We start from the raw sequence: 22552 nt of genomic DNA on the forward strand, positions 1-22552 counted from the left end.
CACGGGCTGGCGGGTGTTTTGCTCCGCCTTCACCTCTGGGGGAAGCGGGACTCGTGGGCTGAACACCAGCGTGGCACAGGCGGGAACCTAGACCATGTCACCAGCTGCGGTCCAGCACACGCCTAGCAGTGTCCTTGCGGATGGGGTGTTCTCACCCTCCCAACAGAGGGCTCTGCTGGGCTCCCTGCCAGCCTGGGGGACCCCTGGCTCCACACACCGAGGGGGCGTGTGACCTGAGGCGTCTTGTCCTTGGATGTGTCGCTGATGACATTTGCATAGTCGACCCACAAAGGCTCCTCTTCTCTGTTTGTGAGTCCCTCCTGCTCTGTGGACCAGGTTGGGCCAGGCCTCCTTCCCCAGGCCCTGTTCCTTGCATACCTCGTTAAAGGATACAGAGCTGAGAAACCCAAACCCCAGGGCCGGCCTGAGGCCATGTGGCAGGAGGGGACAGAGGAAGGATCAAAGCCATTCTGCATGACCATTACCAGCCTGGTCTTGTGTCTGCCCCACTAGGCAGTGGGACAACGCAACCAGCCCAGCACAGGTAACACCCAGTTCTGAGCCATCCTGTGGGGCACTCACTTTGCCTTGCCTAACTAGGCCTGTTCCTATGATACTGCCTCCAGGAAGCCCTCCTGGCTTCCTTTCCTAGGCAGCATGTCTGTATCACCCTGCTGACTGTCCTTGTGCCACTCTGGTACTAGCTTCCTGACTCATGGCCTTCCTTATTTCCTGTCACCTTCCCCTGTCGGCACGTGTCCCCAGAGCCTAGCACAGGCCTGGCCCACAGTGGTGTCTAGGAGGCATGTGTCAAGGAATCAACGACTGTGTCCCCTCCTCACGTTGTGGAAGGAGACGCCTGTGTGTGGAACCCCCGCCCGGAAATCTGTCTCCGGACCCATTTCTCCCTTCCCCCCGTATCGGCCTGGGAAGTCCCTGGTGGTCCCTGCCTCCGGCCCCCAGGGGTGGACCGGCCAGCTTGGGGGGAGGGAGGGTGAGTGGAGGAGGGGTCCGCGCCTGAGCGGGAGAGCCAGGGAGGGGTGTGCACGTGCACAGTTGCGGTATTCCCGAGAGAAACATGCTGCCCGTCACCACAGTCCAGCGCGGAATGTTCTGATGCTTCCTTCACGGCCCCAGCACCTAAGAGCGGATACACAGGTGGTGCACATTCGGCCCACAGAACCCGCAGCAGCCGGCCAGGGGCTCCCCGGCCTCGCCCACCACCCAGGGAAGGGGTCCCGATGCAGAGACAAGTCTGGGCCTCTGTAAGCTGGACCCAGCGTCGCCATCCGACCCCCAGGTTCCTCTCCGAGGGGCGTGCCTAAGGGAGAGGACGCGTGTGTCCACACCAGACCACGAACGTGCTGGGCAGCACCACTCCCGAAGGCGAAACACCACGACGCCCATCGCGGACGAAGGGTGCCCCCACGGCGGCCCGTGCGCCCAGCCGCTGTCACTCGGGCTCAGGAAGGGGAGACGCAGGGGCACTCGCTGCCGCGTGGAGGAGCCTCGGGAACCTGACGCCGCGTGAGAGACGCCAGACACAAGGTCCCAGAACGTATGAGCCTGTTTCAGGAAAGTCCACAGACACAGAAACTGGCCTCATGGTTGCCAGAGACTGGGGAGACAGAGGGGTAAGGACTCACTGTGGTTCCATAGTCTCCTAGTGGAGTGATGGAACGTTCTGGAACTAGACAGAGGGACAGCAGCACAACAGTGCAGATACACTCAGTGCACTGGGGAAGACAACGGGGCAGGAGGAGAATTCTGCGTGGTTCCATGGACATGAAGTACCAAGCTCGGCGACGGGAGTCCACGGTATTGGAAGTCAGGTGTGTTCACCCTCGGGGGAGTGACCGGAGGGACTCAGGGGGGCCCCGAGGCTGCAGGGCCTGTTCTGCTTCTGCACCTGGTGCTGGCGGCATCGGTGTGTTTGGTTTGAGAAAACTCACCGAGCTGTGCCCTCTTCGACGTGTGCGTTTTACTTCAAGGGGAAATTAAAAGATGAAAAACCGTGCAAGGTTTCCTTTTCTTGATTATCAAAGAATAATGCGTTCATTGAAGAAAAACTGGAGATTGGCAGAAAAAGCATGAAGAGAAAGGAAACCGCCATCAGTGCTGAGCCCAAGGGACGCCTGTTGCCTTTCTCGGCCTCCTGGTCTCCGGTCTTCTCCCGGAGCGCCTGGGCCCCAGGCAGTGGGCAGCACTGAGGCCTGGGGCCGGGGGAGGCTCACGCTGCGAAGTCGCCGGCCGTCCTGGCGACCCCTGGGTTCGGAGCTTGAGGCGAGCATCTCCTCCCGGTCTCTAGGTCCTGTTTTCTGTCTCAAGAACGTGCTTTGGTTCTTTCTCACACAGATCATTGTCACTCCGGAGGGTCAGCGGGGCGCTGGGCTCGTAACGAGAACACTTAACCTCTGCCCACTGCGGAGCTGGGCTGTCGGTCTGCTGTAAGAGCTCTAAACACTGCACATGGGGGGCACCTGGGGGGCTCAGTCATTAAGTCTCTGCCTTGGGTTCAGGTCCTGATCTCAGGGTCCTGGGATCGAGCCCCGCATCGGGCTCTCTGCTCAGCAGGGAATCTGCTGCTCCCTCTCCCACTCCCCCTGCTTGTGTCCCCTCTCTCGCTGTGTCTCTCTCCTTCAAATAATACATAAAATCTTAAAAAGAAGAAACACACGTCGGGCTCCCGGGGCAGGTGTTCATTTTGCTGTTTCCGAGTCGTAGAGCCCGCTTGCATGGAGTGGAGATGTCGTGGTGTGAACCTGGAGAAAGCTTTAACGCGTGAGAAGACAGGCTTCGCCCCCTGAGGAGGAGACTCGCCGGCTTGCCCCTGACGCCAGCATCATGCTCCGGGCACATGCGGTCACTCTGGCTTCCCAAGAGAAGAGTGAACGGCTTGTTCCAGACACTCCCCAACGCTAGGAACCCTGAGGGAAAAGACGGCAAACGCAGGCATCTTTGCGTTAGAGCAGCGAGAGTCAGCCTCGGGGCGGGAGACTGGCGCCATGAGCTTTGCAGGATGGAAGTAGCTGGGTCCCTTCCAATCCCGAGACAATTCTGTCTCTGGGACAGAGGTCCCCGAGAGGCGGGTGCCCCTGAGAGCCCCCCTGTGCAGGTCCGCGCGCCAGGTGGGTCTGCGTGTGTGTTTTGTTTACTTCTTAAATGCCAAATGTGTCATGCGTGTGCAGGAGTGGACGTACCCCAGCCTATCTTTCAAGGAACAGCGAGGAAGTGAGGCCCCACCTGAGGATCCAGCCCGAGGCGTGGCGCTGGACCAGCACCTGTGAGCCCCAGGAACCTCCTGTAACGCTGCCCGTACAAGGACGCTCGCTCTGTCGCTTTCCACCCCCGCCTGGCTGGGCACCTGTCCCTGAGCCTGGTGCCTTCGGCTTTAGTTCCCCAGGGCGGGGGTGGCGTTGCCTGGCTGTGTGGGACGGGGGGTCTCACCCCAGGGTCCACCCGCACTGGACACTTTCAACCAAGGTCCGGTTTCCAGCGCCAGGCGTCTTCTTGGTTTATACACCAAGGACCCTATTGCTCCCTGACTTTCAGGACCTTACAGTGCGGTTGAAGCGGTAAAACCCACGAGTAGAAAATACCCTAAGAGAGCGGATAAGACCGCTTCTGGGTTTATACCCAAGACACCTGAGAACAGGATCGCAAAGAGATACTTGCCCACGTCCACAGCAGCATTACTCCGCGCAACTAGGAGGGGCAAGTCCCCAGGCGTCCACTGGCGGACGAGAGGACACATAGACACTGGAGTGTGCTCAGCCTTAGAAAGGAAGGACATTCTGACCCCTGCTACAACACGGGCGAACCCGGAGGACATTATGCCCAGTGACATAAGCCAGTCATAAAAGGACATACATGCCTGATTCCCCCTCCGCGAGAGCCCTGAGAGAAGCCGGGACCGGCAGGATGGAGCGCAAAGCGGCGGCCGCGGGGGCCTGGGGCAGAGAAACGGGAGCTGTCTAATGCTGTGGGGTTTCAGTTTGAAAAGGTGGGAAAGTTCTGGAGATCTGTTGCACAACAATGCAAATAATTAACAATACTGAACCGTCCACGTAAAAATGGTTAGGATGGTAAATTTTATTTTTTTATTATTATTATTTTTTTAACCAAAACCAGAGGAAATTAAAAAAAAAAAAAAAAGAAGAAGAAGAAGAAAAGAAAAGAGGATGTTGATGAGAGCAGCTTGTACTGGGGAGAGTCCGGGCGGGACTCAGGAAACCCGGGTTTCGGTCCATGTGTTCCCATCTCCTGGTGGCCTTAGCCAAGTCACTTGCCATCTCCGGGCTCAGGTGTCCTCTTATGGGGTGAGGGCTTTGTTTCAGGCCGGCTCAGAAAGCTGAGTGTGCACAGATGACTCTGACGAGCTCCCTCATTGACTTTCACTCAAGTGTGACATTTACAAAAAAACTACACACATCAACACATTCTCTCAAACCAAACACACCCATTGAATGCCGTTGTGTGAAGACACCGCCATTTCTTTACCCATTTTACCGTTGTTGCTGGAACGCTGGGTTGTTTCCAACCTGGGGGACTGGAAACAACTGCCCCTGGTGCACACAGGCCCCGTCCTGTGGGGCACGCGTCGGGGAGAACTGCTGGGCCCGGCCGGGCTGGGCCAGCACGCCGCTCTGTAGAAACTGCCCAGCAGCTTCGTATCAGCAGATGCCCATCCTCCTCGCCAGCTAGGTAGCGTCAGCCCTTTTGAGTTTGGTCTTTCTTGGTGGGGGAGGTCTGCAGGGGGCTTCATCTGCATTTCCCTGGTGACCCAGGAGGCCGAGCACCTCTCCCAACGCTGTCTTCCTCTGTGTCTATCAGGGTGACGCGCCTCTCCAGTCTTCTGTCCATCTCCCCTTATGGTTCATATCTTTTCCCATTTGGTTGGCTACTTTCCATTCTCCCAGTGGTGTCTTTTGATAAGAAGTTCGTAATGTGGTTCAATTTATCAGTTTTTTACGTTATAGGCTTTTGGCACTTATTAAAAAAAAAAAAACCTTAGTCCAAGATGATAATAAGCATGTTTCTTTCCAAAAGTTTAGTATTTTACCTTTTCCATTTAGATCTTCAGTTCAGCTGGAATTGGTTTTTCCGTATGGTGTGAGGTTTGGGTCAAAATTCATTTTTTAATTTAATTTAATTTAATTTTTAAGAGAGAGGAGGAAGCAGGCTCTCCGGGGAGCAGAGAGCCCGATGCGGGGCTCGATCCCAGGACCCTGGGATCATGACCTGAGCCGAAGGCAGAGGCTTTAACCCACGGAGCCACCCAGGCGCCCCTCAAAATTCATTTTTCATCCTTCTGGGCAACGAACTGACCAAGTGCCAAATGCAAAAAAAAAAAAAAAGAATCTTTTCCTCGCCATGTCATTGCCCACTTTGTTGTAAGTAGGCTGACGTGCGCGTGGGATTTTTTCCTGGAGTGCTGCTCCCTTTGGTTGGTCTGCTTACCCATCATCCTCGCACTCACTGTCTCAAGCACCACAGTGGCCGGACAGGCGCCAGCACAAACCCTCCAGCTCTGCTTTCCTTCGGGATTACCTTGGCCATGTTTGACCTTTTGCATTTCTGTATGAATTTGAGGACTAACGTGTCAGTTTCTGACAGGAACGTTATAAACAATGCATTGTATGGGTTTGCAGCCCACGCATTTTGATATGCTGCATCTTCAGTAAAATTCAGTCCAAAATATTTTCAAATTTCCCTTGTGATTTTTTTTTTTTTTTTTTTTGATTCAGGGGTTAGTGAGATATTTCCAAATGTTTGGGGTTTCCACAGCTATGTTGTTGTTACTGGCTTTAATTTGATTCCAGTGGAGAACATATATTTTGTATGATTTCAGTCCTTCTGAATTTATTGAGACTTAATTTGACAGCCCCGTGTTTGGTTTATCTTGTTGAACACACTGTGTACCATAGAAAAGAATGTGTTGGGCATGTTGGGCAAAGACTAGGTCAAGACAGTTCACGTCATTTGTGTCTTGACTGAGACTTTCATTCCTCTGTTCTGCGCAGTGCTGAGAGTCGACGTCTAACCTCCAACATCATTGTTGAATTATCTATTACTCTAATTCTGCCAGTTTTTGTTTCATGCGCTCTGAAGCTGTTATGATGTACATACTGATTTACAACATTTAAAAAAAAGATTTATTTACTTATTTATTTGACAGACAGACATCTCAAGTAGGCAGAGAGGCAGGCAGAGAGAGGAGAAAGCTGGCTCCCCTTGGAGTAGAGAGCCCGATGTGGGGCTCGATCCCTGGACCCCGGGATCATGACCTGAGCCGAAGGCAGAAGCTTTAACCCACTGAGCCACCCAGGCGCCCCCTGATTTATGATTTTTGTCTTTTTGATGAAGTACCCATTGTCCACTGGGCAGCCCCCCTTTCTCCCTGACAGCGCTCTGTGGAAGTCTGTTTCATCTGGTGTCAACACAGTTCCCCCAGCCTTGGCAGGCTTACTGTTAGCATGATATATTTTTAAAAGTGCCTCCCTGGAAAATAGCATATGGCAGAGTCTTCGTTTTATATCCTTTTAATTGAGGTGCTTAATGCTTAACAATATGATGATTGATTTAGTGGGATTTAAGTCTATGATCTATTTGTTTATGTTTGTTCCTTTTCAAATGTCCTCTTTCACTATCTTTTGGATGATTTGAGTTTTTTTTTTTTTTTATCATTCTGTTTTAGTTATTTGTTGGGTTTCTAGGTATACTCCTTTGTATGTTTTTGTTTGTTCTGGTGATTGCTTTAAGGATCACAGTGCATAGTCCTCTGTGCACAAATATGGCCCTGGACGCACACTAAATGTAGAGCCTGTCAGTGTCGCAGGCCCATTCTCCGCTATAGTTGTGTGTATCGTGTCTGCATGCAATGAGAACCCCACGGTTCAGTGTTAGAATCATTGCTTTACACTGATGTATAGATCTGAGAGGAATTCAGAGGAAAGCACTCTAACATTTACTCAGGTATGGGTCAACTCTGATCGTCTTCATTCTTTACTGATGATCGAGTTTCTACCTGGTATCATTTTCTGTCAGCCTGAAGAGTTTCCTATTCCGCATTTCCCGTAACACAGGTCTGCTGGTAGGAATTCTTTCAATTTTCTTTTTTTTTTTTCAAAGATTTTATTTATTTGTTTGACAGACAGAGATCAGAAGTAGGCAGAGAGTCAGGCAGACAGAGAGGGGGAAGCAGGCTCCCCGTCAAGCGGAGAGTCTGATGCGGGGCTCGATCCTAGGACCCTGAGATCATGATCTGAGCTGAAGGCAGAGGCTTAACCCACTGAGCCACCCAGGTGCCCCTCAATTTTCTTTTATAGTAAAATACATTTCTTTGCTCTCATTCTTGGAAGCTGGTTGGATATTCTACAGATGTGTTGACAGACTTTCCTTCCGTTCTTTCAAGATGTTGTTCCACTCTCTTCTGGCCTCCGTAGTTTCTGATGAGAAGTCATTCAAATCAGTGTATTGTTCCCGGATGACGAGTGTCATCTTTCTAGGCTACTCGTAAGGTCTTTAGCTTTGTATTTGGCTTCCAGCAGTTTGACCACAGTGTGCCTATACCTGGTTTTCTTTGAGTTTATCGTAGATGGGGATGGTGGAACTTCTGCAAGTATGTAGATTCATGTCTTTTAACAAATACAGAAAATTCTAGAAATTATTTTTTTCACAAACTTTTTCTGCCCTATCCTTTTACCTCTCGTTTTGTGATTTCAGACACACATGTGGACCTTTAAAATTGTTCCTCATATCCTTGAGCTCTTTGACTTACTCCCACTCTTTCTTTTACAGGTTGAATAAATTCCACTGAAATATCTTCAGGTTCCCTGGTCACTACTCTATCATTCACTCTTCTGTTAGGACCATTCAGTTAACTCTATATGGCTGTAATTTTCAGTTCTAGAATTCCCATTTTTTAAATATAGTTTGTAGTTCTCTGTTGTGGTTTTAAAAAGTCTTGTCACTCATGAAAAGCATCTTTTCCTTGACATCAGTGATTATAGTTATAATAGGCACCTGAATATCCTTGTTTGCTGGGTGCTGGGGTGGCTAAGTTGGTTGGGCGTCTGCTTTCGCCTCGGGTCATGATCCTGGAGTCCTGGGATCGGGTCCTGAGTTGGGCTCCCTGCTCCGTGGGCAGTCTGCTTCTCCCTCGGGCCCTCCCCCTTCTTGCATGTGCGCGCTCTCTCTCTCTCTCTCTCTCAAACACAAATAAATAAATAAAATCTTTAAAAAAAACCCACAAAACCTTGTTAATTCCATCACCTGGGTCCTGTCAGGGATCTATCTCTATTACCCTTTTCTGTTTGAGAATGGCTAACATTCTCCTTTTCTTTGTGTATCGAGCAATTTTGGATTGTCTCCTGGGTGGGTCAAGTGTTATTTTCTGTGGGCTTTGTTTGGACACATACGTGCATGTCTTCTGAGCGGGTTTTGTTATTTTGTGTTCGTGCTGGTGCCCGCCTAAGCCGGGGCTCAGGCTTCGGGCACCGTCCCACGGAGGACCGCTCTGATCTCACGTCAGACTTCAGCTTGGTTCTTTCTCCTTAGCTCAGTTGTTTGGAGTCTGACCCAGGCATGTGGTCAGTGTCACCTGGAGATTCGGACCCGTTTATAACAGAATTGGGGCATCTCCTTCGCTCGCCCCTTCCCTTCTGGGATGCCCCATGCTTCCCAAAGACTGTCACTGCCTAATCTGTCTTCCAGCAACTCTGGCCAGAAGGACTCAGGTGTTTCATCTCCCAGTGTGGTGCAGACCGTGGTCCGTCCTTAGGCTCGAAGGGGCCGAACCGGCAGCTCCCTTCTCTGGTGACTGCCCGCCCGCGCTCACTTGGAGGCCCCTCTCCCACACGGAATGAAAGCCCAGCTTTTGGTTTCTGTGAAAAAACAAAAACAAAAACAAAAACAAAAAAAACAAACCCTGTTGGGATTTTAAAACCTGTTTTGTATCAAATCTCTAGATCACTTTGGGAAGAAATGACAGTTTTACAAGAGTGAGGTTTCTAATTCTTGAACTTTGCGTATCCCTCTGTGTACTTACTCTCCCCGGAATTTCTCTTAGTCATGTTCTAGAGTTTTCTGTGCATCGCTCTTATGCTGTTCTGTTGTTTTTACATTGAGGTGTTTGGTTGTTTGAGGCTCTTGTAAATGGTATCATTTTTAAAGTGTGTGTGTGTGTTTGTGTTTAACATCCTACGTGGCACTTAGTGGTCAGTGCCTAAAACCTTAGTTTTATGGATTTTGTCCAGACAATTAATGCTAACGAAATAAACATGTCCAGTGACAAAATCTATGGTTTGGTGCCTCTCCTGGGGCAGCTGCAATGAAGCTAAGGTTTTCGAGAAGGCAGATTTTCAAGGGTTGAGGCTTGGGCTTTATAAGCTGAGTGAGGGCCAAATTATGTTTGGAGTTAACCAGAGCAATAAGCAATTCCCCCTGAAAAACCATCTGATGGGCACGATGCTGAGGAAACAGGGCTTGGCAGCATCGCGCCTCTCCGGGTAGGGGGACTCAGGACGCCACCAGGCTCCTCTGGCTGATAGTAAGGCTGCTTCTCGCTTGCACTTTCGGGGGCAAGGGAGACGTCACAGGAAGGCTGACCTCAGAGTTCCCGCCCGAACTTTGAAATAAGCTCCCCTCTGAGCTAAGCTGTCAAAGCCAGTATTCCAGGTGGACAACAAAACTAAAGCCACCCGTGAGAGCTGTAGTTAGCTGTTTGTGGGAGTCAGCCAAGAAGCTGTTGTAAATGAGTCATTCCAGAGTGTACAGACAGCCCACACCCAGCAGATCTGGGTCAGTCTCGGAGGAGGCAGGCCTGACTGACTCTAGCTTGGGAGCGGACATCGAATTGGTGTACGATGGGCTTGGGCAGCTTTGGCAGCCAGAAAAGAGCATCGTGGCTGTCTGTCAGCGTTCGGGTTGGAGTCTCTGGTTTCTGTCCCCACCAGGAGACATCTTGGGCTGCTGACAACCTTCTAAGCTTCATCCCCTCCGCTGCCCCAGGGGCTTGGTCCTGCATGGGGAGCTCAGTGTGTCACTTTGCTTATTACCAGCGGACCCTGGGTGGATTTCACTACGCACTTTCTTTTCCAGGCAGAACAGGGAGGGGCAGCCTGGACTGGTGAATTCCACTCCAGGTTCATCAGGTCTTGGGCTACTGTTTTGGGGCTAAGTGGCTGATCAGGCTGATGATTGCCTTCTGATTTATTTAGAAACTCTTCCCTCCGTAAGTGGACGAACCGGTCATATGTCATATTTGGGGTTGAACTGTTCCCCCCAAAATGCACATCCACCCAGAACCTTAGCATGGGACATTATTCGGAAATGCGGATTTTGCATGTGTAAAGTGTGTTGATGAAACTTTTTTTAAAAGATTTTATTTATTTGAGAGGGAGAGAGCAGGAGCACAAGAGCAGGATGAGAAGCAGACTCCCTGCTAAGTGGGGAGCCCGAAGTGGGGCTTGATTCCAGGACACCAGGTAACCTGAGCCGAAGGTGGCCGCTTAACCGACTTGAGCCGCCCAGGCGCACCCCCCCACCTTTTAATTTTTTTTTTTTAAGATTTTATTCATTTATTTGACAGACAGAGATCACAAGCAGGCAGAGAGGCAGGCACAGAGAGAGGGAAGCAGGCTCGCCGCTGAGCAGGGAGCCCAATGTGCGGCTCGATCCCAGGACCCTGAGACCATGACCCGAGCCGAAGGCAGAGGCTTAACCCACTGAGCCATCCAGGTGCCCCAAGATGAAACCATTTTGAATTTAGGGTGGGCCGAAGTCCAGGGAGCTGTGTCCTCAAAAGATGAAAGGTGCAGACACGTGGAAAAGCCACGTGACTGACCACAGAGGGGCTGACTGGAGGGTTGTGACAGAAGCCCAGGATGTCTGGAGCCACCAGAAGTGGAAGAGGCAGGAAGGACCCTGCACATACCTTGATTTTTGACTCGGGGCTTCTAGAGCTGAGAGAATAAATTTTGTTGTGTCTGAAGTCGCGGTTTATGATAATGTTGATAGCCCAAAGAGAGGGACACGCCTGCATCTACGGATCAGCTGTGTGTTCATGAGTTTGACCCCGGGGTGTGGATCTGTTCTTGATGAGGGCCACGTCCTGTGGGGTCTGCGGTGCTGAGGAGCACTGTCGGCTCAGGTGGGGAAGTCACCTGTCAAACAGGACTCCCGCAGCCGGGCCCGGGCCACCAGCTGCCAGCCACCTGCAGGTCTGTTTTGAAAATGTTTCATCCTGTAGTATTCCAGGCAGACAACAAAAGCATAGGTGATACGGCGAACACTGTGCGTCTTTCACACAGCCAGACCAACACTGAAATTGTGGTCTTGCTTATGTTTACTTTTATATTTAAGAGAGCGTGTCTGAGGCTCTGTTTTATTGAAAAGGTAACGTACCGTTTAAGAGACTGAAAAGGCCCCCACGGCTGACAGCCTGGGCAGCTGCCTTTCCTTCCACCTGTGGTCCTGCACGTTCGTGGCATGGCAGGTGGCAAGGCTGTCGTTTTGGGTCCCGCCATTCTCCCGGCCAATGTCTTTCCATGTTTAAACATGGTCTTTACACTTGCACTCATTTTCATTGTCCCCTTTTGTTTATGTGAGGTGGGAGGTCTCTTTCAAGCTGCAGACGTCTAGCTCCTTGTGGCACAAGTCAAACTGCACAGATATTCCAAGGAACTGCCCCCGGTCCTCAGGGTGCGCCAGGCAGGGACACAGGTTGGGAGCCCGTCCCCTCCTTCCTTTAGGAGGCAGGGAGGAGCCCCATGACTTCCTGGTCCAGTTGACTCTCAAGGTGGGCAGGGTTCTGGGGAGCCCGCATGCAGAGCGCCCTCCTCCTCCTCTGCAGCTCCCTTCTTTCCTTGGGTGGGGGTGCAGACTTAACCTCCCACACTTCCTCTTGCACTGGTGGGTGCCCTGCAGCACACTGGGGGTGACGTCAGGGGCCAGGTGGGGAGCAGGCCTGGCGCAGAGAGCAATGAACGGTGGGGCCTGTACCCAAGGCTGCCGGCTGAATGGAGGCTGGGGGAGAAGGGGGGACGCCCCGGGCTGCAGCGGTCCTGGCAGGCCCTCGGGAAACCGGGAAGCCTGGGCTGTGTGGACAAGTCGGAACACCCTCACTTGGCGCTGCCAACTTCCTTTAGGGAGGCTGTCAGCATGTAGCCGGGGCGACCTGACAGTGGGGACCCCCCTGCCGCCCTCGCGGCTCGCGGGAACCCCATCTGCCTTCCGCTTCCGACCCGCACCCCGGCTTGCTCTTCTACTCCCACTCCCGCGGGAGCGCTCGGAGGGCGTAGACGACGGTGCGGCGACACCATGTCGTCACTCTGGGGGCGGGCGGGGGACGGAGTCAGCCTGCCAAGGCTTTTACGTGGTTTCCTTTAAGATTTCTACCTAGTAGTCAACGTTTCAAGACCCCGATCGGACGCACATTCCGCGTTTCTGCTATTGTTTGAAATCCAGCCCCCCGCCCGCGCAGGTTCCGCGGGTCCCAGCCCCCGCCCGCTCGCGCCCTGCGCGCCCCGCTGCTCCGGAGCCCCGGCCTGGTGTGTGGGGCCCGCGTCCGCGGGCGCTGCGGGGTCGGCTCCCGCTGCCGCGAGGCCGCGGCTGTCCCCGGAGAGGGGGACCGGGCAGCCCCTCGGCGCGTCCCGGGGCACCGTCTCTGGGTCCTGAGCAGACTCGCGGCCCCCCGCCCCCCGCCCCGCGAGGACAGTACCTGAGCCCGTCCCGCGGCGGCGGCGCGGGCGCACAGAGCGCCAGGCCCCGCACTCGGTCTAAGGGAGGAGAGGAAACCGGAAGAGCCCGTGCGCCCCGGGCCGCTCCCGACTCCGGACTAAGCGCGCCGCCGGCGCTGACTCAGGGGCACGGGGGGCGGGGGCCGTGCCGCCCGACCGGCTCCCGGGACGCTCGGGCCGCCGCAGGGTGCGGGAACCGGGACGCGCGGGGCGCACCGCCTCGCCCGGCAGCCGCGCACCGACGCCGCGAGGCCCGGTCTCGGCGAGGCCCGGCCCGCCCGGAACCGCGGCGCCGACGCCGCCCCCGCTGCCCCTGCCCCGGCCGCCGCCCGGCGATGGCGGCGGCGGCGGCACGGATGGGCCTCGGGAGCACGGCCTCCCTCCCTCGCCCGCCTGCCGCTCCCGTTCGCCCCGGCCGCAGCCATTTTGGAGCGAGCGCAGACAAAGAGAGAGTCGCCGCCGCGGCCCCCAGCGGGCACGGGCCGCGGACCCCGCCCGCCGCGGCCCTGTCGGCCTCCCGCCCGCAGCCCGGGCCCGCCCGCACCCCCGCGGCCCGCCGGCTCCGGGCCGCCCGCTCCCCCGCCGCGCCCCGGCCGCCCGCCCGCGCCCCGGCCTCTGCCGCTCGCAGCCATTGGCCGCACCTTTTAAGCGCGCGCCGCGGCCAATGAGGAGGCACCGGGCGGCCGGGCGGGGCGCGCCGCGGCCAATGGCGGCGCGCCGGGCGGCGGGCGGGGGCGGGCGCGCCGCCGCGCCTGCGCACCGGCCCGCCACCGCCCTCCCCCCACCCCACCCCCACCCCCCCGCCGGCCGCCCCCCGCCCGCCCGGCCGCCGCCCCCGCCCCGCAGGCGCGCGCCGCCCCCCGCCCGCGCCCGCCCGCCCGCTCGCCCGCCCGCCCGCCCGCCCGCGCGGAGCCTCCTCCCCGCCCAGCGCCGGCGAGCGGCGGCGGCGGCGGGCCGAGGAGGAAAGATGGCGGCGGGCTCGGATCTGCTGGACGAGGTCTTCTTCAACAGCGAGGTGGACGAGAAAGTGGTGAGCGACCTGGTGGGCTCGCTCGAGTCGCAGCTGGCGGCCAGCGCGGCCCACCACCACCACCTCGCGCCCCGCGCGCCCGAGGCGCGGGCCGCGGCCGCCGGCGCGCTCGGGAACCATGTCGGAGCCGGAGCGGCCGTGCCGGCCGAGGGCGCGCCCGCAGCGGCGCCGGAGCCGCCCCCCGCAGGTAGAGCGCGGCGCGGCCTGAGCGCGGGCGGGCGCCGGCCGGGCCCGCGTCCTCACCGCGCCGCCCCGTGTGTCCCCGCAGGGCCCGCCGCGAAGCTGAGCGCACTCGAGGCCGGCGCGGGGGCCGGGCCCGGGACCGGGGCCTGCGCGCCGGGGGCCGCGGCCGCGCCCGCCGCCCAGCCCGCCGCCCGCAACGGCCCGCCCGGCGGCCCCGGCGCCGCGCAAAACTTTGAATGGGAGCGCCGCGCTGGGGACCTCGCTCCGCGCCGCCGCCGCACCTGCTGTCAGCCTGCTCCACAACGGGCCCGCGCCCCCCGCGCCGCCGCCCAAGCCCGCCGCCGCCGCCGCCACTGTCATCCAGACGCCGCCCTTCCTCGGCGCCCCCGCCGCGCCCGCGCCCCGCGCCCCCTCGCCGCCCGCGCCCCCCGCGCCCGCCGCGCCCCCCGCGGCCCCCGCCGCCGCCGCCGCCGCCGCCCCGCCGCCGCCGCCGCCGCCGCCCGCCGCCGCCAGCCTGGCCCGGCCGCCCGGCCCCCCGGCCGGAGCCCCGGCGGCCGCGCAGAACGGGGGCAGCGCCGCGCCCGCGCCCGCCCTCGCGCCCGCCCCGGCCCCCGCGCCCGCCCCGGCCCCGGCCCCCGCGCCCGCTCCGGCCCCCGCGCCCGCGCCCGCCCCGCCGCCCGCCGCCAACAGTCAGCCCGGGCCCGCCGCCGCCGCCGCCGCCGCGCCCGCGCAGGTGGCCAAGGCCGACTCGCCCAAGACGGCGGTGCAGCCGGCGCCCGCGCCGCCGCAGGCCCTGGCGGCCAGCTGCCCGGCCGGCGCGGGGGCCGGCATGATCCTCGGGCCAACTATGCAAGGGGCGCTGCCCGCCGCCGCCGCCGCTGGACTCCCGCCGCCGCCGCCGCCGCCGCCGCCGCCGGCCCCCGGCACCCCCACCGGGCTGCCCAAGGGCTCGGCCAGCGCGGGGCCCCAGAGCCTGCCCAGGACGCCGTCGGCCACCAGCGGCGGGATCCGGGCCACGCTGACGCCCACCGTCCTCGCCCCCCGCCTGCCGCAGCCGCCTCAGAACCCGACCAACATCCAGAACTTCCAGCTGCCCCCAGGTGAGTGGCCGCGTCGGGCGGGCCTGGCCGCCCCCGCCGGGCGTCCAGGAAGTTGTGGGGCTGGCAGGGCGCTGAGGTCACGGGTCTCCGCGGGCCTGCCGCGAGGGAGCCGGGGCGCTCCCCGGCCGGGTGCGCGAGAGTGTGTGCGCGTGTGAGTGCGCGCGCGCCCGTGGGGGGGCCGTGGCCGCGGGGGCCCCTGTCCTCGGGCAGCGCTGGGCTTCAGCTCGCTCTCCGCGCTGCAAAGTTTCTGGGCCCCCCCAGTGCAGCAGCTCCTTTCCTGGCCATTTGTGCCCCTGCCCGCTCCTCCCCTCCCTTCTCCCCTCTCCTCCCCTCCCCTCCCCTCCCCTCCTCTCCTCTCTCCTCCCCTCCCCCTCCCCCCTCCCCCCGCGGCGGAGAGCCATGGCGGCCGGCCTCCAGGGGCACAGCTTGCTGGGTTGTATAGCCCGCGTCCATGCTGCTCTCTGTCTGGTGCTCCGCCTCCTGGTTTTTGGGGCCAGTGGTGTCATGGCCCGTGTCCTCACTGAACTTTGCCGCTCCTCTGTTACCTTGGGCTGCGATGGAGGGCTGGGCACCCCGCCTCCCCCTCCCCGCCCCCCTGGTGAGGTCAGGCGGAGTAGTGACACTCCCTGTGGCCGGGCAGGTCGGCGTGGAAAGCTTCCGCTTCCCTGCTCACACCAGGATGGCAGAGATCCCAGGTGAGCCCTGGAGGGATCCTGGGGCACACACCCTTCCTGGTCCCCGTCCTTGCCTCCGCACTGTGCCACCCGCTTCCTGCGGCCCCTGTGGGCCGCAGTACAGTGTTGGGTGAAAGGGTGGGTGCCCAGCTGCTGGGCTTCGTGCCCTCCAGGGAAATCAGCGGACCTCTCGGGGGTACCGGTGGGGCCTGGTGGCGTGCAGCCGTGTGGTCACAGCCCGGGCACGCTCTCGGTCTCCCGTGTCAGCTGGACGGTTGGTTAGGGTTCTTCAGGTCTGACGGCCCACGGCCCCCCACAGCATCCCAGGTCATGCTGCTTTGTTTGGGGATTCCCAAACAGAGAGACGCTTCGGCAAGCCGGGGCGCCCGGAGTCCTCTTCCTCCCTCCCGCCTCCGCTGCCGGCACTGCCACCGCGGAGTTTCCGAGCGCTCCTCCCTCGCGGGCTAGCGATCTGGTGATCTGAACGGGTGGCAGGGGCTTGGGAGCAGCGCTGCCCATGGCCCCAGGGATGCCCGGAGCAGAGCCGCTGGTCACCTCGACCGAATGCCCGTGTCTTTGGAAGGAGAGGTCTCCTTGTCAGGGCGTGTGAGGCCCAGCCCGGTGGCAGTGCTGGCCCGGGAGGTTCTGATGGGGGCGGGGGCGGGGAAAGCCGGAGCCCAGCCTGCCTTCTGGGGGTGCTTGTGGGGGTTGCCGCGCTCTGAGGGAGAAGGGGGTTGTCAGACAAGTTGCCGGCCAGGTGCTGAGATGCCCCTTAGGATGCATTTGTTTTGTTTTTTAGGTTGTCATGGTGTTTTTTTGAAGGTTTGTTCGCTCCTTATGTGTATCTCGTTCGTTCAGTGGAGAATATGGCTCATGTGTAGTAACCTTAGGGAAAGGGAATTCGTGGTTGTAGTGTATGATGGAAAATGTCAAGATACTCCTTATCTGTAAAAACGCCTTTTGGGTGATCCCGCACGGTTCCGCACTTGCCTTACTCAGAGGAAAGACCCTTTCTGTGCTGTACTTTTGCTTTGTTATTTAAAACTGGTGTGAGCTCCTCAGTAGCTGGAGAGGTGGGCGCCTGGCCTGGCTTGGCCCGACTTCCCAGGGCCTGTGCGATGCCTGCAGGGGTGGCGGGTTGGGGTTGGCTGGATCCCCTGGGTCTGAGCCTTTGAGTGGGTGAAGCCCCCTTCTTATTTCTGCCAGGGGCGGGGGAGGAAGCTGTGGTTGGAAAGGGCCATCTCTGCCATCTTTGTCGTGGGTGACCCTGGACTCACTTTCGTCTTCTGTTCTCATGTCACCGTTAGAGATGTCTTTGTGTGACCAGCAGACAACTCCTTGAAAAAAACTGTAAACCTGCCGACTCTTTGCAGGAGTTGTCATGAGTGTTTGTGTTAAGTCCCCCGTACTTAAGAGCAGAGAGCAGCCCATGTTGACATCGGGGTGACGGATGTCCTCTAGAACGGAAAGATTTGTATCCATGTCTTCCTTGCCCCCACCCCCCGATCTCCACTGATGGCAACTCTGATCAGTTACCGCACCTCATTTTTATAACAGCAGAAGCAAAAAGAAAAAGTAAAAAGTTTGACCCCGAGACAAAGTTCTTTTTTAGGTAGTATAATTCTGAAAACCGAAGGGACAGAACACAAATACTCTAGTTATATGCTTGGTCAGGAAATACTAGGTTTTTCTACGTCATGTTTCCTCCTCATTGAAATCTTTCATCAGAAACAGGTAGAAAGAGCAGGTGAGTGGCTTACAGAAGTAACTGCCCTTGGCCAATAGCTTGTTCTCGTTACAACCCAGAGACACAAACACTTGGGAAGGGCTCAGGGGCAAGCAGGGCGGCGCGGGCCGACCCGAGGTGTCCACTGGGCTCACGGACTGCGGGCGGTGGAGTGTGTGTGGAAGAGGCTTGCCCTCCGTGCCTCCCTCCCTGCAGGTCGCAGCTCCAGGTGGGGGCAGGTGGGACTGAGGTCTCACCGGGGCCTGACTTGATGTCAGCCCTGGGCCTGCCTTCTCCGCTCTCACGGCACACGATGAGCCCGTGTGGACTTTGGTTTTAGCAACTTCCATCTTGATATTCTTCGTCAGGACAGTTTTGTGAAGACGCGATGATGTTGCTGTCATTAGTTTGGTCGTTTGAAGGTACCAGAGTCTAAATTTTATCCACTGTGGTAACGGCAGGAACGGAGAAGAGATGTTCGCTGCAAAGGCAGTTGTCCCAAGGACTCTGGAAAGCACTAGTTTCATACAGCTCAGAAGTCATAACATCGAAGTAATATTATGATTATCGTTGAACGAAGAAAAAAAGTGACATGACACCAAAATGAGCATGTGCGTAAATGGTTTTCAGAGATCTTTTCGGATGGATGCTACGTTACGGATGCTCCTTCCTGTGGGTGCTCTCTTGGCCTGGCACGCGAACTTCTTCTGCAGCGGACGTCCGTTTGTCCTGCTTCTGCAGAGAACGCTCTCGTGTCACTCTGAGCTTTGGCTGGAGAGCAGGTTCTCCTCCTAGGACAGAGCACCGTCTCCTCACCGTCGACGCCTTGGCCCGGGCCCGTGGGCTCGCCTGTCACTTCAGATGAGCACTCTCGGTGCTCCGCTGCCTGCTCGGAAGGACAGGTGGCCAGGGCGTTGGTTCGCACCCACGACGAGGGCAGGTGTCTGTTGGTAGGGAGGGGAGGAGCCAGTGGGGGCCGACTGTGCCGTTTGGGCCGGGCCGGGTTCTAGGAGGGCTAGCCGGAGCCGGCGGTGGGCGGCGGAGAGCCCGGCGCTGAGGGTCCGGGCCTCTCTTGCCGGCCGGCGCCGTGGCACGAGGGATGTTTGAATGTTTAGATTTTGTTGCTTGACGGCACTGCGGCCTTCTTTCTTTGGAGCCTCAGTGGTCCAGCTAGAAAGCCGGGCTGACGGGTTCGTGAAGCGGATCTGACGGGGATGGATGGGACACGTGGCTGTCACGTCGTGTTCACGGCGCGTGCGCTGTCCCAGTTACGGGACGTTTTTCTCTGGGCTTTGAGCATCATGTTGCTGTAGATGTCGTGAAGTGTGAGGACAGCTTTACTCTCACCAGAACCGTCCCGGCCTTAGACACACTCTCGGTCACCAGGGCGTCTGGTGCCGTGGCTGACCCTGGTTATGTGAGTGAGAAAGTTGCCGAGGTGGTCACAGGAGGGTCACAGATCCTGGAGACATGTTCCGCAGCTGTGGGGCAACGTAGGCCAAAGGCCTTAGAGTTTTCCTTCTTACATACCTGGGTAACAGTGACAATTGTAAAGAAAAATGGCTCTTGGGGAGCTGTACCCAGCCAGCCCTGGGCCACTCCGCTTGGCAGAGGTAGCTTCCCCGAGTGTTTGCTCCGGCCCTGCGGGCTCGGGGGACCGGCCGTCCTTCCTCACCCTCTCTCTGGGCTTTGCCCAGGACTGTCCCCATCATCGTAAGGGTGGACAGAGCTGTCGTGGTGGCTGGTGGTGGCGTGGTGTTTCAGGCACATGTGGGTGTCTTTTGGAGCTCATCTGTCGGCAGTACCCAGGAAAGGGGTCCCTTACCCTCCCGGGGTCTCCGTCCTCTCTTGCTGTGACTGTACTTGGGCGCAGTGCGCGCTGTGTGCTTATAGCAGAATTGCTGGAGTTTGAAAAGTCGAGGACTTTCCATGTTTGCCACGTGAGAGGTAGGTCCGTGCTTGCTAGGGCCGCGTAGGGAGTTGTTTAGGAACGTGGTGTGTTTGCTTCCTGGGTGGTGGATGATTGTGAACCCCGGGGCAGAGGGCCCGGCCCCCGGACTGTTCTGTTGCCTCTGGGCCATGGTGGTTGAGTGCCCGGCTCTAGTTGTGCCGTGCTCAGAGCTGGGCAGCACAGGACTGACCCGGTTCAGACCCTGCCCTAGAAGGGAGGCAGTGCGGTGGGACAGAGCAGGGGCACACACGTGTCTGTTTCCTTGAAATCCAGACAAAGGTCGTTCCTTGGATGCTTCCAAAGCCCGGTTCGGCATATAAACATGAGCTTTCCTCCTTTTAAATGATGCGTTTGAAGAAAGCTTCTTTATAAATAGCTAGTCGTCTGTGAGTTGATCGAGACGTAATGAGCAACCGTTTTTGAAAATCCTGAAGCAGAGATGGAAACGGACTCTGGAGAAACTTGCCTTAGGTGTAGGGAATTTGTGAAGTTCTGAAAAGCACTTTCCCTTCTCCCGTTGACAGTGAGGTTTCTGGTTGTCCCGGGAAAGAGTGACCCCTGAGGGCTCTCACCCCCGAGACTTCTTAGTCCGTCAGGCCTGTGTAGTAAGAGCAGCGGAGGAGAGAGGGACGCTTTGCAGCAGGCGCCCCTGCCCTGGCTGCTGTGCACCGCGTGGGGAGGGACCGTAGTTTCCCGCTGGGCCTGAGGCTGCTGTGGGGTGGGGGGCTTGGTGAGCCACAGACACGGGGCTTCGGTGCTGTCTGCCCGCAGTCAGTGCTTTGTAACACCCTGCGTACTCGATCAGGTTCTGTGGACTTGTGTTTGCGCCCTGGGAACTTTGTGCGTCTGTGGTCTGGCCGTGGACACGTGTGATGACAATGTGTGATTCCTACATAGCCTTCCTATCTGTGCTGAGGGGCTACAACCTGCAGAACACAAAGAGATACAAAGATTATCCAGTTTATGCCCCTCTTTCAATTTGAAAAGCGCATGGACACCCATTCCTTGTCTGGCTGTCGTCTGTGGCAGCCTGTCTGGTGGCGCCCCTGCGTGTGGGGGGATGGAGCCCCTCCCAGTGCGGGTGTGCGAGCCAGGTGTGCGCGGGGCCTGCAGCCTCAGAGCCCCTCTGCCCCTCCACTGGCCTTCGAAGTGGAGTTGGGCTTTCCTTCTTCGACCTGGAAGTTGGAGTCTAGTGGGACCTCCATGCGTCTGTCAGTCCATCTGTCCCTGTGGCCGTGGCGAGGGGCAGGAGGAGGGACGGAGCACTCCGGTGACGACTCATCTCACGAGGAGGACGAGATCCGGTCGCAGGGACGTCCTCCCTGACGGTGGGGAACTCGCATCCTAGAGGGCATATTTCGAAACGTTTTCCAGCTCCAGAGGTTGGGGAGATCCTTAAACCGTTCTTTATGACCGTGTTGAATTGGATGTCAGATTTAAGAACTGAGGAGCAGAGTGGTAGGAAGGTTCTGTAGCTCTGCGGGGACTCGTTTCGGTGGCGAGTGGTCTGAGTGGACGCTGAGTTCAGAGCGGGACACGAGGGGCCAGGACAGCTAAGGCCTCCTCCTCTGTGCTGTGCGTGGCCTGCCAGGCCTGTGTCCTGTGGACAGAGTGGCAGGTGTTGGCCTGGACACTCCACAGAGCACAGAAAGGCCTTGTGGGGTCAGCCGATGGGACCCAGAGCTTCGGGGAAGGAGCGAGGGACTGGGGTGTGGCGTGGCCATACCGTGTGGACGGTCTTGTGTTACCATTAGGGCTGAAAGGGGAGGGAAGGCAGCTTTTCCGCTCTTAAGCTCTGTGCTGAGGCGCGTGGGGCCGGTGTGCCAGGAGAGCCTTCCGAGGAATTGTCACGCCTTTCACCCAGGAGCTTTGTCTGGGCGGTTTTTAATACCATCCGCATCGGATTTAGGATTTACGTTAGTGAACAGAGCAGGTAACGGCCCGGCCTGCTGGGCTCCGAGTTTCATCCTGTAGGAGCTCCGAGCCTCACCGGGGCCGCGGCCCCACGTCGGGGGAGAGCAGAGGAAGGCGCTCTCCACTGATGTTTTAGTGGAGCTACAAAGTGTTAGAAAAGTATTAGTCACTTGAAAGTGGCTTCTTTTTCCACCCTTTTTCTTCTGATTTAAAGTTAGTTTTATTCATTATGGGAGGTTTGAGAAGAAAATAAAACCACGAAGAAGGGAATCAAGTCACTCGTAATCTCTCGTTGCTCCGGGCCACGTCCTGCCAGCCTGTGTTTGCTGCGGAGGGACTTCCGACTTGCACGAACTCAGATCCTCGGGGTCCGTCTGTGCGGCGAGTGCCCTGCCCCTGGTGGTCTTTGAAGCGCCCCTCTTCGCCCGCTCCCCATCATGGCAGGCCGAGGCTTCCCCGCAGGCTCCTGTGCTGGGCTGCTGGGACTTGCGTCCCCTTGTCTGTTGTAAATGACCCTCAGGTGAGTGTCTTTGTGCGCAGCTCTGCGTGCGTCTGGGGGGTTGAGCATTTCAAGTCTTTGATACAAATTGCCTTCTTGAGGGCTCAACCACGGACGCTTTTTAAAACCATGGTTTTTAGAACCGCGGCCAAAATAGGATTTTTTAGAAACTGATTTGATTCTGAAGTTTCCTTGGAAGGTGGTATCTGGTTTTAAGGTGTATTTCTTCGACTACGTGAGCTTAAACCTTTCCCCACGGATGTTGATGGAGACTGTGGCCTGTTCGCTCCAGGATGCCGCCGAGCCAGTCAGCAAGCTGGGTGGGGTGCTGGGCTCCAGCCCGGGGGGGCCCGAGGCCAACAGAGCCCCTGCTCTTGGGGTGCTTGAGTCGGGCGGGGGCAGGCAGTCAGCACGCGAAGTGTGAGCACGTGCTGTCGTCACGGAGAGTGCCACGGAGGGACGCGCGGCACCGGGGCCCGAGTGGGCGAGGCCGCGGCTGGCTGCGCCGGGACGCCCTCCCGAGCCGTGGGCGCTGGCACCGAGACCCGGACGCCTGCAAGCAAGAAGGGGACGTGTGCGCCCGGCCGGCAGACTGCAGGGACCCTGGGATGGGGGTGAGCCCGGTCACAGAGCCGCGGGACCCTGGTGTGCCGTGGCGGACTTTCTCTCAGCTGTGGTGCGCAGCCGCTGGGGCTTTTAGGCCGGCCGCCGCCACTAGAGTCTGAACTGTGTTTC

The 22552-nt window shown here is 58.0% G+C and overlaps 1 protein-coding gene across 1 annotated transcript in view; it reads left to right on the top strand.

Moving 5' to 3' along the window:
* Positions 1–13641: 13641 nt before the first annotated feature.
* The window catches only part of TAF4 (TATA-box binding protein associated factor 4), a 65217-nt gene continuing 56306 nt past the window's right edge, over positions 13642–22552 (top strand). Inside the window, 2 exon segments of the mRNA XM_032350164.1 lie at positions 13642–14054; positions 14056–15053. Of these exon segments, the coding sequence (XP_032206055.1) occupies positions 13708–14054; positions 14056–15053 (1345 nt within the window). The 5' untranslated portion in view covers positions 13642–13707.

The sequence above is a fragment of the Mustela erminea genome, chromosome 7, assembly GCF_009829155.1.
Source record: "Mustela erminea isolate mMusErm1 chromosome 7, mMusErm1.Pri, whole genome shotgun sequence".
NCBI classification, from domain to species: domain Eukaryota; kingdom Metazoa; phylum Chordata; class Mammalia; order Carnivora; family Mustelidae; genus Mustela; species Mustela erminea.